This window comes from Gavia stellata, chromosome 21, assembly GCF_030936135.1.
Source record: "Gavia stellata isolate bGavSte3 chromosome 21, bGavSte3.hap2, whole genome shotgun sequence".
NCBI classification, from domain to species: domain Eukaryota; kingdom Metazoa; phylum Chordata; class Aves; order Gaviiformes; family Gaviidae; genus Gavia; species Gavia stellata.
This window is the reverse complement of record NC_082614.1, coordinates 15749520-15763381: the sequence shown is the minus strand read 5'-3', so window position 1 is coordinate 15763381 and position 13862 is coordinate 15749520. Positions and strand designations below refer to the sequence as shown.

Sequence of the window (13862 nt, the reverse complement as noted above, 5' to 3'; positions counted from 1 at the left end):
TTCCACGTCAGTTAAGGAAAGGTCACTACATCTCAGAGGCTGTAAAACAGCAGCAATAATGCAGGTTTAAGGCTTTTTTCTCAGCTCTGGTGACAAAGCAGTAAGTCACCCGAGTCCAGTCCAGATTGACATCTACGCTCAGGAAGCTGCATAATTAATGCCCGTCGGATCCTGCCAGGTGCTTTCCCTCATACATTTTGATGGACATCCCCATTACTGTACTTAGCTAAAAGGCTTCCAGCCCTTCTGGAAACTTTCCATCTCACAAGGCTAAAAGGGTGTTCAAGGGGGCTTTGTCCCTGCCGCTGCTCCCGCCCGCAGTCCCTGGAGAGACACGGCAGGGCACTGTGCACCAGCATGTGGGACCCCGGGCTCAGCCCCTCCGTCTGCTCCAGCCCCGGCACGACCCAGGCCCGCCTCACAAACCGCTCAATGCCTCGGTTTCCCCAAAATGCCCCCCGGCTGCCTGGGCGCGCCCATCCCTCTGCCGTCGGGGCTGCTGCGGGGAACCAGCCCCGTCCACGCAGCGATGCAGGAGGGCGGCGGATGCAGGATGCTGCCCTGGCTCTGCCGACCTCGGCAGGGTTTGGGGGGGCTCGGAGCCTCCCCCGCCTGAGCAGCGGCTCCAGCCCCCACTCCTGCACTTCTGCCCTTATGGTTTTCCTCCACCCAAGGGGTCCAGGCCGCTGGTTTTACAGCAGCCTTTGCCCGGTGCTCTGGGGGGGGTTGGGGGCTCCCAGCCACGGCGCACCGGGAGGACTTCGGTGACTTGCAGCCGCTGGAAACCCAGCCGCCCCCATTAAAGGCGCGCGGTGGAAGCCCGCAGAAAGCAGGGAGCTGCGAGGCTTTATTTTTATAACAGTCAGCAAAATGGGCAGCTCGAGAGCGAGCTGAATGCCGATCCCCAGCTGCGCCCGAAACCTCCTTCCCGGTTAAAAAGGCAATGAATAAATGAAAATATGTAATGTTCTGCAGCCCACAAAGGGGACTGGAAGCACGTAGGTGAATGGGTACCTAGGACGCCCCGCTGGCCCCTGGCTGTCAGGCTGCTTTCTCACAAAAAGAGCCGCTCTAACGCGTTTCAAAGGCAATGGGAAACGCTGACACCGGGACGGAGCAGGCTTTTGAAATTCAACCTTTTCTTCTCGGTGTTTTTCTAGCTGCAAAGGTATTTTCCACTCTCAACCAGAGACAGGTGGTGCTATTCCCTCCTGCTTTATTCCTGGGCAAATTGAATTTGTGACAAGGTGATAGCCATCAGCAGAAGGAAAAAAACCTGTGCGTTTAACCTGCGCTGGGGCCCGGCAGCTGGAGCACGGCACGTGCCGGGGCCGCTGCCGCGGGAACGGCTGTGACAGAGGCTGCGACAGCAGCCACAGCATCTGGCCGCGCTCTTGAATGCCCGTGAAAAACCAGCAATGAGGCTCCCTTTGGTGAGATTTCAAGGACAGGATTTTGAATATACAACTTCAAAGTGCATGAAAGGGGAAGGGAAGAGATGGCTATCAGGAGACAGGTTTAACCACATTAAAAGAGTCATCACCCCCGCTGAGACTTCTGCTCCATCCAGCTTTGATCCATTTTTTATCCTTATTTCCTTTCATTTCTCCCCTTTTGTTGACGCACAATGGGGGAATCAATACCAGAGCGAGCGATGCTGAGACATGCTCTGGTTGTTAATCCTGTACCCAAGTCCGCGCCGAAGCCACAAGCCCTGCCTGGGCCCGCTATTAACATTCCTATTCGTGCTGAAATAATTGCGACAAGATTTGTTGAATATAGCACTCGAATCACTTCTAGACTCCTTTGCAGGATGCTTGGGACAGAAAGTTCAGTCAGTTTGAGCAAACCAGCTCAGCTCAGCCAGCAAACCCTCCGTGGCCAACACAGGAGCCATCCCTTCATCTCCCTTTTTGCTGGTCACTCTTAAAATGAGGCACGTCTCCAAAACCTGCCCTCCTGAAAACTCTCAAGGCAGAAGGACTTCCTTTTTTTTTTTGCCAAGAGCCTTATCCCACACTTCTGCCTGAGACAGCAGGGTCATTTTTTTTTAAAGTTGGAAGGGCATTAGGGGAGATGGAGATGGGGAAAGAGAACACCAGAGAGAAGGAGAAAGAGAACTTGCTGTAAGTGACGACAGCATTCATCCTTTTAAAATAATTAATAAATGATTAATGGCATAAATTACCATAAGATGTGTTATGACATGTTGCAGAGACATTTATAAATGTCTACGGCTTAGTTTATAGCAGCCTTTATGCAGCCCTCATAAATTGAAGTGTGTAAATCAATGTGGCTGTCTCTAAAATGGGTTAGAGCACATCTTAAAATAATTTATAAGGGATAAGGCAATTTCTATATGCCTGTTTTAACAAAGTCTTTATAAACACAATCTTCATCCAGACTCATCCTATTATAATTCAGTTACTGTATTAGACACTCAAGAGACAATAAAATTATTGCTACCTGAAGCTGTCCCTCCACAGTGTCGTTGGGGACGATGTGCCAACAAACGAGTTACCTACCCCGGTCCTTCCCAAAGAGCAGGCACGCGGCGACGCCTTGCAGCCCCTGTCCTGTCCGCGCGCAGCCGGGGAACGGACCCGCTCCAGAAGCCCCCGCGGGGCAGGACGCCCGCACGCAGCATCGCCCAGCTCGAGGCAGCTCCTCCGCGGGCGCCGGAGAACTCGGAGCAACCGCCTGTGCAACCGCCTCCGGTCGAGCATCACTCCCGGACGCCTCCCCATGCGCAACGCGCCCAAGCACCGAACGCCGCTGGGACGTGCTTTCTCGCCCTCCTCTAGCCCCCGGCACCCAGACGAGGTATAAGGAAAGGAGAGGCAGGAGCCCCCCTTACCTTTACAGGCGCCGGCAGCTCCCAGGTGGTAGATGCCGGCTAAGATGCGCCAGACGGCCGCCTGCTCCTCCGCCGTGATGCCCAGCGTGCCCATGGCAGCCCGGAGCTGGGCGAACGCTGCCGAGGCTTTCTGCTTCTCCTCGGGCTGCAGGCAGAAAGAGACGGGAGGGGAAATGTCACTGCCTCTGCCAGAGCATCCCAGGCGCTGGGGACAGGGGGATACAGGGATACGCACAGGGGAATGCAAAAGGGCGTAAGAAAACCATACGGCCAGCGAGGAAAAGACAATAAGGGACTTCAGGAACAGTTTGGACAGCAGTGGCAGAAGCCCCTGGCAGGTTGCTTGAGAGCCTGGTGTTAGGAGCAAGCCTGGGTACGTCGTCTTGTACAACCCCACGTAATTCCCAGTTCAGGGGTGTCTACCAAGACGTTAAGCAGCAGCTGGAGACAGACGGTTTATATCTTCTGGTTCTCGCTAAATACCCCCCCCACAGCTGTGCTGGGGGCAGCTGAACAGCTTCCAGCCCGCAGCAGGACCTCGTCTGCCCACCTCCAACGCTGCGGCCCCATCCATGACTCCTGCCATTGGTTTTGCAGAGGCAGCCCCACTGCAAGATTATGGCTTTTTTTCTCCTGAACTGAGGATTTTCGATGCAGACACGTGCAGCCCCGGGGGCCGGACACCGCACGCGGGCTCCGGCGGGCAGCATCCCTGTCCTGGCAAGGACCAGCCTGCCCAGTCTAAAGGATTTCAGCTCCTGCAGAGGCCTATGGGGCAGCTGCTAATGAGAAAACACAGCTGAGCTCTGCGATTTCTCCAGACTCAAACAAATACCCCAAATACTTGTGACACCGGTGTCACAGCAGGGCTTATCCATCCCCACCGGCTGCGGGGACGAAGGCTGGGATGCCACCAATCAGATTTTCAGTCTCAGCATCCAGAGCACTATTCAGAAAGGAAAAAATCTGACAGATTTCCCCAAACTCCAGCTGAACCCAAACGCGGCACACCGCCACTCTGGCTTTCCTCCTGGGCTGGTTCCAGAGCAGGCGAATGAAGCGCTACCAACATCCCCGCTCAGCCAGGCCGGGCTGCGGTGCAGGATTTCAGCCCCCCGGGGAGCTTTTGGGCCGTTCATCCCTCCACGCCCCCATCCCCAGCATCCTGGGTGCTCCTCGGACAACCCCACCGTGCTGCGCTGAACCAAACAGCCGAGCCCGGCTTTCCAGGGACAGGTGTGTGCCATGGGGAACATCGTTGGGAAGGAGGAGAAGCGATGGCAGGGACAGTGCTTGTCCCTTTTGCAGAGCTCACGTGCCCTGGACCGAATAGGAGCTGCCTGGGGCTGGTGCTCCCAGCTCCTGCTGACCCTCTGCATCCCAGCGGGAAAACACTCTGTGCTGCGATGGGGAACCCACAGGAACCAAGGGCTGTGAAATGAGGGTAAAACCCCATCTCTGAACACAAATCTGCTGTTGCATCAGCAGGGCGAGGACCCGCGGTACCTCGCCATGCCCTCCACGAGAGCCGCTGCTCAAACAGCCGATTCCTTTGGCCGCCGGACCGGAGCAGGAGCTCCCGAATGAAGATCAAATATTGAATTCATAAATAGATGATGTAACTGCAAATTGCTGCGATTCATCACAGCGCTTTGGCTCGTAGGTGATCTGCCTGATCTTTGCAAACGGCTCAGACTAATAATGAGCCAGTGCTGGAAATCAACTGCAGTACTTTTAGCCCCTAAAAAATCACATTCTGGGCCCTCCAAAGCACGCGCTCTCCTCCCAGGAGCTGCTGCTGCAGGGGAACATCAGGGGTTGTTGGCCCTGGAGCAGCAGGATCTGTCCCCGGAGTGGACTGGACGTGTCCAAAACCTGAGCACAGACACCAGGCAGCGGTGGTCCCGGTCCCAACAGCTCCCCTGCTCCCGCGGGGCTGTCGGAGGGGTGCTGGAGGCTGCTTGGGCAGACCCTTCCTCACACCCCAACATTCGCTCCCTCCCTCCATGCGCCCGGTACGGCAGCACCACCCTGAGTCGCCCAGCAGCCGAGGACCCCAACACGTCCTCTAACCGGGGGTGACGAAGGACGTGCGCTGCAGCATCCCGCTGTGGGAGGCCACGCGGCTCCGGCATTTCTCCCTACCTTCGAGAACGGCTTGATCCCAAAGGAGTTGCTCTCAGCCGCCTGGTGCAAGTGCAGCATCGTCCTGGAAGCAGTTACAGAAAATGGGACTCACCTCCCTCCTGCCCCCAGCACTCCCCAAACCCCCCGCCCTCTCCTCGGGGAGCAGCTCCGACACCCGCAGAGCCCTTTTGCCTTTACAGCGATATCCGAGAGGCCTCACTGGGAAAGGCTCCTGTGGCTCTGCCCCGGGCAGGGGGACGGAGCCGGCACCAGATGCACCAGGACACTTCGCCAGCGGCAGCCCAGGGACACACAGCTTGTGGAGAAAGCCAGAAGCGAGCAGGGGAAGGGACCTCTATCTCCTTTGATCAGCCCAATTGCAGTTTTAGTTAAGGGGCAAAAAAAGCACCAGAAAACCTCTAATATATAAGAGTATAAAAATCCCTGCTGCATCAGTAATGTGATCACCCTCGCAATCTCTTTCTTATCAGAGGGGTCTCAAAAACCACATTGCTGGAGCGAACTGGGGTATAAACCCCAGGGGAGCCCCTCGGCGATGGGGGCACCCATCAGCTGAGCAGCCAGGCAAGGAGCGGAGCCGCCCGGTGCCGCGGGGGCCGCACACCCACCTGTGTGCCGCATCCAGCCCCGCCAGCATCAGGGGGAAGACGTTGAAGTTGCTCTCGCCGTGGGGCTGCTGGGCGACGCGGCCCCTCTCCAGCAGCATGGTCTGGGGAGGGAGCAGAGGCAGGCGTGAGCGGCAGCCCCCAGCCCCAGATCCCCCAGCACGCAGCCCCTGGGTGCGGGCAGGGTGGCCCATGTGCTGGGGCGTCCAGGCACGCAGGGAAGAGAGGGGACAGTGGCACCCGGAGACAGGGAGATGCTACTGGGAGCTGTCAAGCAGGGGCTGGATTTCTCCTTGCAGGGCCATGGGTGGCTTTGGAGGCTGCTCCTCCCGCCCAGCGCTGCGCAAGCAAGAGCCGAGTCGTGTCCCAGGCATACATCAAGGCACAACGTTTCAGCTTGTGGGTGCAACACCCCCAGTCCCTCCCCGCCTCCGGAGGTCCGGGCAATGCGATGGCCCTAGCAGAGATACTACAGTCTCTGTGTCCCAGCGATGGATAAGCCATTGCCCGGGACTAAGACAAGCCTAGATCAGCCTCCAGCCTTGTCACGGTTGTTCAATGCCAGCACCGACACCAGGAACGAGTCTCTGCAGAGCTGGGACCCCCGGTTGTCCCGTCCTGCCCACGAGCATCCCAGGATGGTACTGGTGGTCCAGAGAGCGAATACTCCCTGGGGCACAGTCCCCACTCCTGGCCATCGGCTCCCTGCCAGTGCCGGGGGCAGGGGAGGGACAGCAACAGGGCAGCAAAGGGAAGCCCTGGTGCTCCCCAGGAGCAGACACTGGCTCAAGGCCTCTCCTCCATCAAACGAGGCCCCGGGGGCATGGGCAGCCCTGATTAAAGTGCCTTTGCATCACAACCCTGATGGTGATAAAAGCTCCCAGATGCTTCTGCTCAAGGCTGATGTGTAAGGTACTGCTAATGAAACGCTGAATTATACATTTCCTCATAAACATTTCATTCCAGAGCTGTTCTGCGTTCCCTGCCAGGGGAGGGGGTGATGGGCTGCAGGGGGCCCCACCACACCGCTGACACAGCTCCTGCTCAGCTGTGATTTAGGGGACCTTTGGTCCAGGAGGAGAAGCAGAGTGGAGCATTGCTCCTCTGCACCTCCCCCCAGTGCCCTGCTGCTCTCGCCCCCAGACCAGCCGGGAAGCGGCCCAGGGGCTGTTCGCCCCCACCTCGAGGACCCCTGGTTTCAGCCACAGCCCCCCCATCCCACCAGGCGACAGGGCCCGTGGGGTACCTGGAGGTGAGCAGCGGTTATCCGGCCGGTGGCACTGAAATCCAACGACAGAACCATGGAGAAGCGTGTGGAGCTGCTGCTGTGGCCGGTGGTCACTGACCCAAAGGCTCCCAGGATTGTGAACATCGCCTGGATCTTCTCCACTGCAAAACCGGCACCCGCAGCCCCCTGAGCCGCCGTGCAATGGCTGCAGCCCTGCATTGCTCTGGTGCTCGCCGGGAGAGAGCCAGACTCTGCCGCCGCCGCACCAGCGCAGCCTCAGGGCTGCAAACAGGCACTGGAGGAGGCTTCTCCCGGCTGCACCTCCGCCTGCTCCTCCCGGGGGTCTGTCCCAGCACACGGGGACCCGGGGCACAGGCTGGGCGAGGGGTTAGCGTCCCGCACCATGAGAGCACACGTATGCTGGCAGGAGGGGAACGTGCCAGCCTGCCTGCACCTCCACCCTGCCCCAGGCCGTTCATCAGCCCTTTGCAAGAGCATGGCGTACCCAGAGCTCGCTCTGAAATCCAAACCTGCTCTCTAAAGCTACTGATTGCTTAACAACGCTTCCTCTCACGTCACCAGTAACTTGATCAGGTGAGAAAAGTGCTGTCCCAAGCACACAAGTAATTCCCTTCAGGTGCTTACTTGGGTGTTTATCAAAATAGCAAACCTGTTGGGTCTGGGACGGGTACGAGGCAGCAGCACTCGCAGCCCTGCCGCTCGCCTGCCTCCTGGGCTGCGGCCCTGCCAGCCCGGGCCGTGCTTGCACAGCCCCATGGAGCCACCCCAATGGGGCTCCAGACCGGGAATGGGTCAAACGGAGGCCGTTGGATGGAAACAGCATCACCTTCGCGTTTGCATGTGCCCCCCAGCCTGCACGGACGCTGTCTGTGCGCTGACTCTGCTCAGTGCCAAGCACTCCACAGCCCCACTGCCAGCGCTCCCTGCATTGCTGCCGGGGCTCCAAGCTCGCAGCGGCCGCCCAGCCCCGTACCTGAGACCGTGCCGTCCACGCTGCCCGCCGTGCCCACCAGGTACTCCAGGGCGCTCTGGCAGCACGTGGTCTTCCCAGCCCCGCTGCGCCCCAGGGGCACGATGGCCTGATCCTGCCGCTGCATCAGCAGGTTCCTGTAGGCTCTCTGTGCCACCGAGTAGATGTGCGGGGACATGCTGTCCCGCTTCCTCTTGAACACCTGCAGGCAGGGAAAGCGTCAGAGAGCACATCCCAAAACAGGCTCCTTGTAGAGAAAATCCTGAAGACATGTCACACTCAGGGCGATGGTTTCTCCCCAGGGTGCAGGACCCCCCCCGAGATTCCCAGGGGAAGGGGAAACACTGCCCGGCCCGGCCAGCCGAGCCTCGCTGCACCAGCGCCCGAGAGAGGGTCGGGGACTCACCCAGGGAACCCGCAGCAGGACCCGCTCCGGCTTCCCTGTGAGCACGGGCTCTGCCAAGCACCACCCCAGGCACTGCACCCCGGGCCCCTTCCCTCCCCAGCCCCGGCGCCCCCGGACCCCTGGGGGGTGCACTCACAGCACACAGTGGTTTTCTCCTGGAAACCATGAAAAATTCTGTGCTGGGAGCAGTGCCCAGCTGCCAGCATCCCTGGCCCTGAGTGTGCCCAGCCCCGAGCATCCCCCAGAGCATCCCCAGCCCCTATCCTTCCCAGTCCTGAGTGTCCTCAGAGCATCCCCCAGAGCACCCCCGGTCCCTTTCCTTCCCTGGCCCCTATCCTTCCTGGTCCCGGGTGTCCTCAGAGCATCCCCCAGAGCACCCCCAGTCCCTTTCCTTCCCCAGCCCCTATCCTTCCCGGTCCTGAGTGTCCTCAGAGCATCCCCCAGAGCACCCCCGGCCCCTCTCCTCCCCGGTCCCTCTCCTCCCCCGGCCCTTTCCTCCCCGGGCCCCTCTCCTCCCCCGGCCCTTTCCTCCCCGGCCCCTCTCCTCCCCGGCCCCTCTCCTCCCCCGGCCCTTTCCTCCCCGGTCCCTCTCCTCCCCCGGCCCCTCTCCTCCCCGGTCCCTCTCCTCCCCCGGTCCCTCTCCTCCCCCGGCCCTTTCCTCCCCGGGCCCCTCTCCTCCCCGGGCCCCTCTCCTCCCCGGGCCCCTCTCCTCCCCCGGCCCCTCTCCTCCCCCGGCCCTTTCCTCCCCCGGTCCCTCTCCTCCCCCGGCCCCTCTCCTCCCCCGGCCCCTCTCCTCCCCCGGCCCTTTCCTCCCCCGGTCCCTCTCCTCCCCCGGCCCCTCTCCTCCCCCGGCCCTTTCCTCCCCCGGCCCCTCTCCTCCCCGGCCCCTCTCCTCCCCCGGCCCCTCTCCTCCCCGGCCCCTCTCCTCCCCCGGCCCTTTCCTCCCCGGGCCCCTCTCCTCCCCCGGCCCTTTCCTCCCCGGCCCCTCTCCTCCCCGGTCCCTCTCCTCCCCCGGTCCCTCTCCTCCCCCGGCCCTTTCCTCCCCGGTCCCTCTCCTCCCCGGGTCCCTCTCCTCCCGGGTCCCTCTCCTCCCCGGCCCCTCTCCTCCCCCGGCCCCTCTCCTCCCCCGGCCCCTCTCCTCCCCGGCCCCTCTCCTCCCCGGCCCCTCTCCTCCCCCGGCCCCTCTCCTCCCCCGGCCCCTCTCCTCCCCGGCCCCTCTCCTCCCCGGTCCCTCTCCTCCCCCGGTCCCTCTCCTCCCCGGCCCCCTCTCCTCCCCGGCCCCTCTCCTCCCCCGGTCCCTTTCCTCCCCGGCCCCTCTCCTCCCCGGTCCCTCTCCTCCCCCGGCCCCTCTCCTCCCCGGTCCCTCTCCTCCCCCGGCCCCTCTCCTCCCCGGCCCCTCTCCTCCCCCGGCCCCTCTCCTCCCCCGGCCCCTCTCCTCCCCGGCCCCTCTCCTCCCCGGCCCCTCTCCTCCCCCGGCCCCTCTCCTCCCCCGGCCCCTCTCCTCCCCCGGTCCCTCTCCTCCCCGGTCCCTCTCCTCCCCGGCCCCCTCTCCTCCCCGGGCCCTCTCCTCCCCCGGCCCTTTCCTCCCCGGCCCCTCTCCTCCCCCGGTCCCTCTCCTCCCCGGCCCCTCTCCTCCCCGGCCCCACGTGCGCTCAGACCGCCCCCCCCGAGCACCCCCGGCACGTCCCGGCCGCGCTGTGGCGGTCCCACGGTGCCCCCTGGCGGCCCCGCAGCGCCCACCGCCGCTGTCCCCGCGGGGGCCGGTGACCGCTTCCCACGGTCCCCCCCTCACCTTCCCCGAGCTGCTGCTGGCAGCCGGGCCGGGCCCGGTGGCCAGCAGGCCGGGTCCGATGGCCACCAGGCCGGGCCCGGCGGAGGTGTAGGGGAGCCGGGCCCCGTAGCGCTGCTGCAGCGTGTTCATGGCGCTGCACTCGTTGAGGTTGACGAGCGCGGCCAGATCCTCGGCGTAGTCCAGGCTGGGGGGGTTGGTCTGCAGGAGGAGAGCCAGAGCCCCCCCTCGAGCTCTGCCGTCGTGGCACGGGCCGTGCCGGCACGCGCCGGCACCCCGGACCCGCCCAGCCTGGGGCGACGGCCCGAGCAATGGGGCTGCCCCAGGCCCGGTCCTGCCCGGGCGCTGCAGGCGGGGCTCCCCCCCGCACCGGCCAAGAGGAGGAGGGGGCTCACCCGCTGCACGCTGTCCTCGTCCACCTCGGTGACACTGCCGTCCGCCTCCCGGCGCACCCTCACCCTCCCCGCCGGCAGCTCGGGCGTCCCCACGTCCGGCTTCAGCTGTGTGGCTGGAAGGAGGCGGGTGAGCCCCCCAGCGCGGCGCGGCCCAGGCAGCTCGGGGCAGAGCGGGCTGCGGCGAGGGGCGCTGCCGAGGGGCCGCCTCCCGCCACAGCCCCGCTGGGGCACCGTGCCGGAGCGGCACCCGGCGCCCACCCTGCTCCCGGCCCCGGCCGGGCTGGAGACAGCTCTTATCTTCGGCGCTGGAAAGAGGAAGGCAAGTTACCCAGCGTGAACCCGTCCTGCTGGACAAGCCAGACCTTCTCCGCTTCGTACCAAACGTCCCTCGGAGCCTGCGGGGAGCAGAGAGGGAAACCGTGCAGGAACCGGCGGAAAACTGAGCTGGACAAACTGCACTTGCCCCATGGACAGCAACGCTTCCAGCCAGAACCCCGGCCCCTCCTCCGCCCGCCTGGCCGACCCCGGGAGCACCTTCCCCCAGCCGAGCCCATGCAAATGGGAAGAGCTGCATGAAACCAGAAAAATGGCATCAGTGCCCCCAAGACACGGGGTAACAGCCCGGCAGGTCTGCGGACACATTACCTGGTCCTTGGCTGTGCCCTCGCCCGTCTCCTCTTTGCTCTCTCCCGGTGCCTCTTTACCGTCTCCTGGCTCTTCCTTCGCTCTCCCCACCTCCTTTACCACATCTTCTGACTTTTCTTGGATCCCTCCCAGCTCCCCCTTGAGCTCCTCTGACTTGTTTGTAGTTTTTCCAGGCTTTTTGATTTCCCTTGGCTCCTTCTTGCCACCTCCGACATCTTTCTTCATCTTCTCCGGCTCTTTCCTGGCCGGCCCCGGCTCCCTCCTGGCTCTCGCCTTGGCTGCGTGCTGCTCGTGGCTTGGGGGTGCCCCCTTCTCCTTCTTGGTGCTCTCGGCGCCCGTCCCCTTGGGCGCGTCCCCCTCCTTTGCTGGGATTTTGCTGCAGCGCTGGGGGCCCTTGCTGGGTGTGGGGGCTGGAGCCGGGGGGCTGCCCCCCGGGAGGGGGTCCTTGGGGCTCTTCTCAGGGCACGGCGGCTTCGCTGCCTTGGGAGCCTCTGGGCGAGGGGTCTCTGCTGGTCTGGGGGCAGCCGCTGCCGGACCGGGCGTAGTGGACGCGGCTTTGCTGGGGATGGCCCCCAGCGCAGCCCCCCCGGGTGGCAGCTCCGTCCGTGGGGGGGCTGGGACGCCCTCGCCCCTCTGCCCCTCCACGTGCAGCCCGTTCTGCAGCGGCTGCCCCTCGCTGGTCACCTCTCCTCCGGCAGCTGGGGCGTCCCCGGCTCGGGCCTCGCCGTCCTCCCTCGTGGGCTGCCAAGCAAAGGAGGGGAGCCGGGTCCGACAGGGGCAGGGCGAAGGATGCGACCCCAGCCCCGGCCCCAGGAGCCACAGCCCGCTGCGGGATGCCCGTGCAGAGCATGGCCCGGCAGGACACGCAGCTCCAGCCCTGACCCGCTGCTCTGGGCACAGCTGATGGCTGCGGGTGCCTGCCCAGACCCGGCTGCAAGGTTGCAGTCGGTGGTGGCATCTTTCTCCTCCTCCTCGGCCACATCCCATCCCTCCACCCGCTGCGTCCTGGGTCACCCCTCGGTGCCATGCCTGGGGACGCCCCACGCACTCCCCTTCCTGCGCTCAGTGAGCTGAACTGAAGAGCCTCGTGCTCTGCTTAATTACTTGCCTTCCAATTAAGCAAGTCAGGAACAGCAAGTTGCATTAATGAAGTCTCCAGCACTAATTGCTCAAGGCTGGTCGCTGGCCGGGGCCGCAGCTTGCTGCTGCCGATGGCATGCTGCAAGCCCGGGCCTCACTGTCCAACCCAGTTCGTTCAAAAAACAAGCTGAGGCTCCCGGCTGGGGCCGGCGTCACGGGGCCCTGCAGCCCCCTCGCCCCCGAGGAACTGCTTTGGGCTGGGGACAGACAGGGACACCCAGCCGGCACCAAGGCAGGACGGTGCTGCAGGGGGTTCACCACTGCTCACCTCCTCTCTCACGCTCGCCTTGGTTTCCTTCTTCAGTTTCGCCGCCTTGGCCTCCTTCTCAGTCTCCCGCACGAGCTGCTTGATGAACCCCCCGGGGATGACCGACAGGAGCAGGGGGGGGGCGGAGGGGGGCGGCCCCCGGTCCTCGTCCCGTATCTGTTTGCAGGGGCAGAAGCTGGGTTACAGGACACGGTGCGGGGACGGGAGCCCCGGCAAAGCCAGCCCCGCGGGCACGTTAGCAGCACGAGCGTGCACGAGCGGTGGAGCTGAGCACCGGGGCCCGGCTCTGCCGGAGGGGCCAGCCGCGGTTGCAGGCATCTTGCAGGTTGCCGGCGAGGCAAGCGCCAGGCCGGTTCGGGGATGCTGTGGCGAGCAGGAGGAGAAGCACCAAGAAGAAAAGCCCCGCAGGGAAGCGCCGAGGTTTCCGCACACCGCCAAGGGCCAGGCGATGCGGGGAGCCCACCTGCGCTGCCAGCTCTGCCCAATGCCCAGCAGCTCCGGCACGGCCACGGGACCAACCCTCCAGGCTGCAGCGAGCCAAGAAGCTGTTCCTGGCATCACTGCGGCCGGGTGCAGACTTGCTGCATGCCGGGCCCCAACCCAAAACCCGTCCCCACTTCCCGCAGCTCCCACAGCAAAGGTCTTTCCAGCTGTGCCACCGCGCAGCAGCGCCAGCACCAAGCCCTGCGGACTCCCACAAGTCTTGGCCCTGCAGGGAACCATGTGCCCTGAAAGGTGGCAAAATCGCCTAAACCAGACCGTTCAGGCTGCAAAGGTGCCCGGAGCCGGCAGGGCTGGACGCAGCAAGAGCAACGTGCGCAGGGAGGCGAGGGGACGCCAACCCCGGAGGCATGCGGCAGGCTGGCTGCGGTGCGTCCCCCGCCCGGCACTGAGCCCCCGCACAGCCTGTGAGCATCCAGCCCCGGAACACCGCTGGTGCCACCCCGGACCGAGACTTCCCTTCTGCTCCCAGAGCGCGAGGCGCGAGGAGATGGCCATGCCGGCGGCGAGGCGGGACGGTGCTGTACGGAGAGCCATGGGGCCACACCGGGCGCACGAGGTGGAGAGAGAGGAGAGAGTTAGCCAGGGGCTGCTGCTGGCCCTGGGGCCGTGCCGGGGCCGGTAGCACCGTGACCTTGCCAGGCATTGCCCCAGTCGGAGCTCGCGGCACCAGCTGGAGCGCAGCAGCCCAGGCATGGAGGGGACATTTGGCAGTGCTGGGGAGGGCACGGCCATGAGCAGCCACATCCAGCCCCCGGCAGGACACAGCGAGGGGCCAGGAGGTGTGTGCAGGTGGTGGTGCAGGGTGTTGGTGGCACCGGCGTGGTGCTGGGACCCCCCTGCCCTGGCTGGGTGGCACAGGGTGGCTGCGGGAGCCTGCCCGTGCCCC

The 13862-nt window shown here is 63.9% G+C and overlaps 1 protein-coding gene across 1 annotated transcript in view; it reads right to left on the bottom strand.

The window, feature by feature from the left end:
- MYO18B (myosin XVIIIB) overlaps window positions 1-13471 on the bottom strand; it is a 76362-nt gene extending 62891 nt beyond the window's left edge. Inside the window, exons 1-11 of the mRNA XM_059827839.1 lie at window positions 13435-13471; window positions 12473-12630; window positions 11065-11805; window positions 10748-10814; window positions 10420-10532; window positions 10028-10225; window positions 7833-8031; window positions 6857-6999; window positions 5614-5714; window positions 5003-5066; window positions 2858-3002 (exon numbers count right to left, since the gene is read on the bottom strand). Coding sequence (XP_059683822.1) covers window positions 2858-3002; window positions 5003-5066; window positions 5614-5714; window positions 6857-6999; window positions 7833-8031; window positions 10028-10225; window positions 10420-10532; window positions 10748-10814; window positions 11065-11805; window positions 12473-12630; window positions 13435-13471 — 1966 coding nt within the window. The remainder of the gene's footprint in view (window positions 1-2857; window positions 3003-5002; window positions 5067-5613; window positions 5715-6856; window positions 7000-7832; window positions 8032-10027; window positions 10226-10419; window positions 10533-10747; window positions 10815-11064; window positions 11806-12472; window positions 12631-13434) is intronic.
- Window positions 13472-13862: the final 391 nt, after the last annotated feature.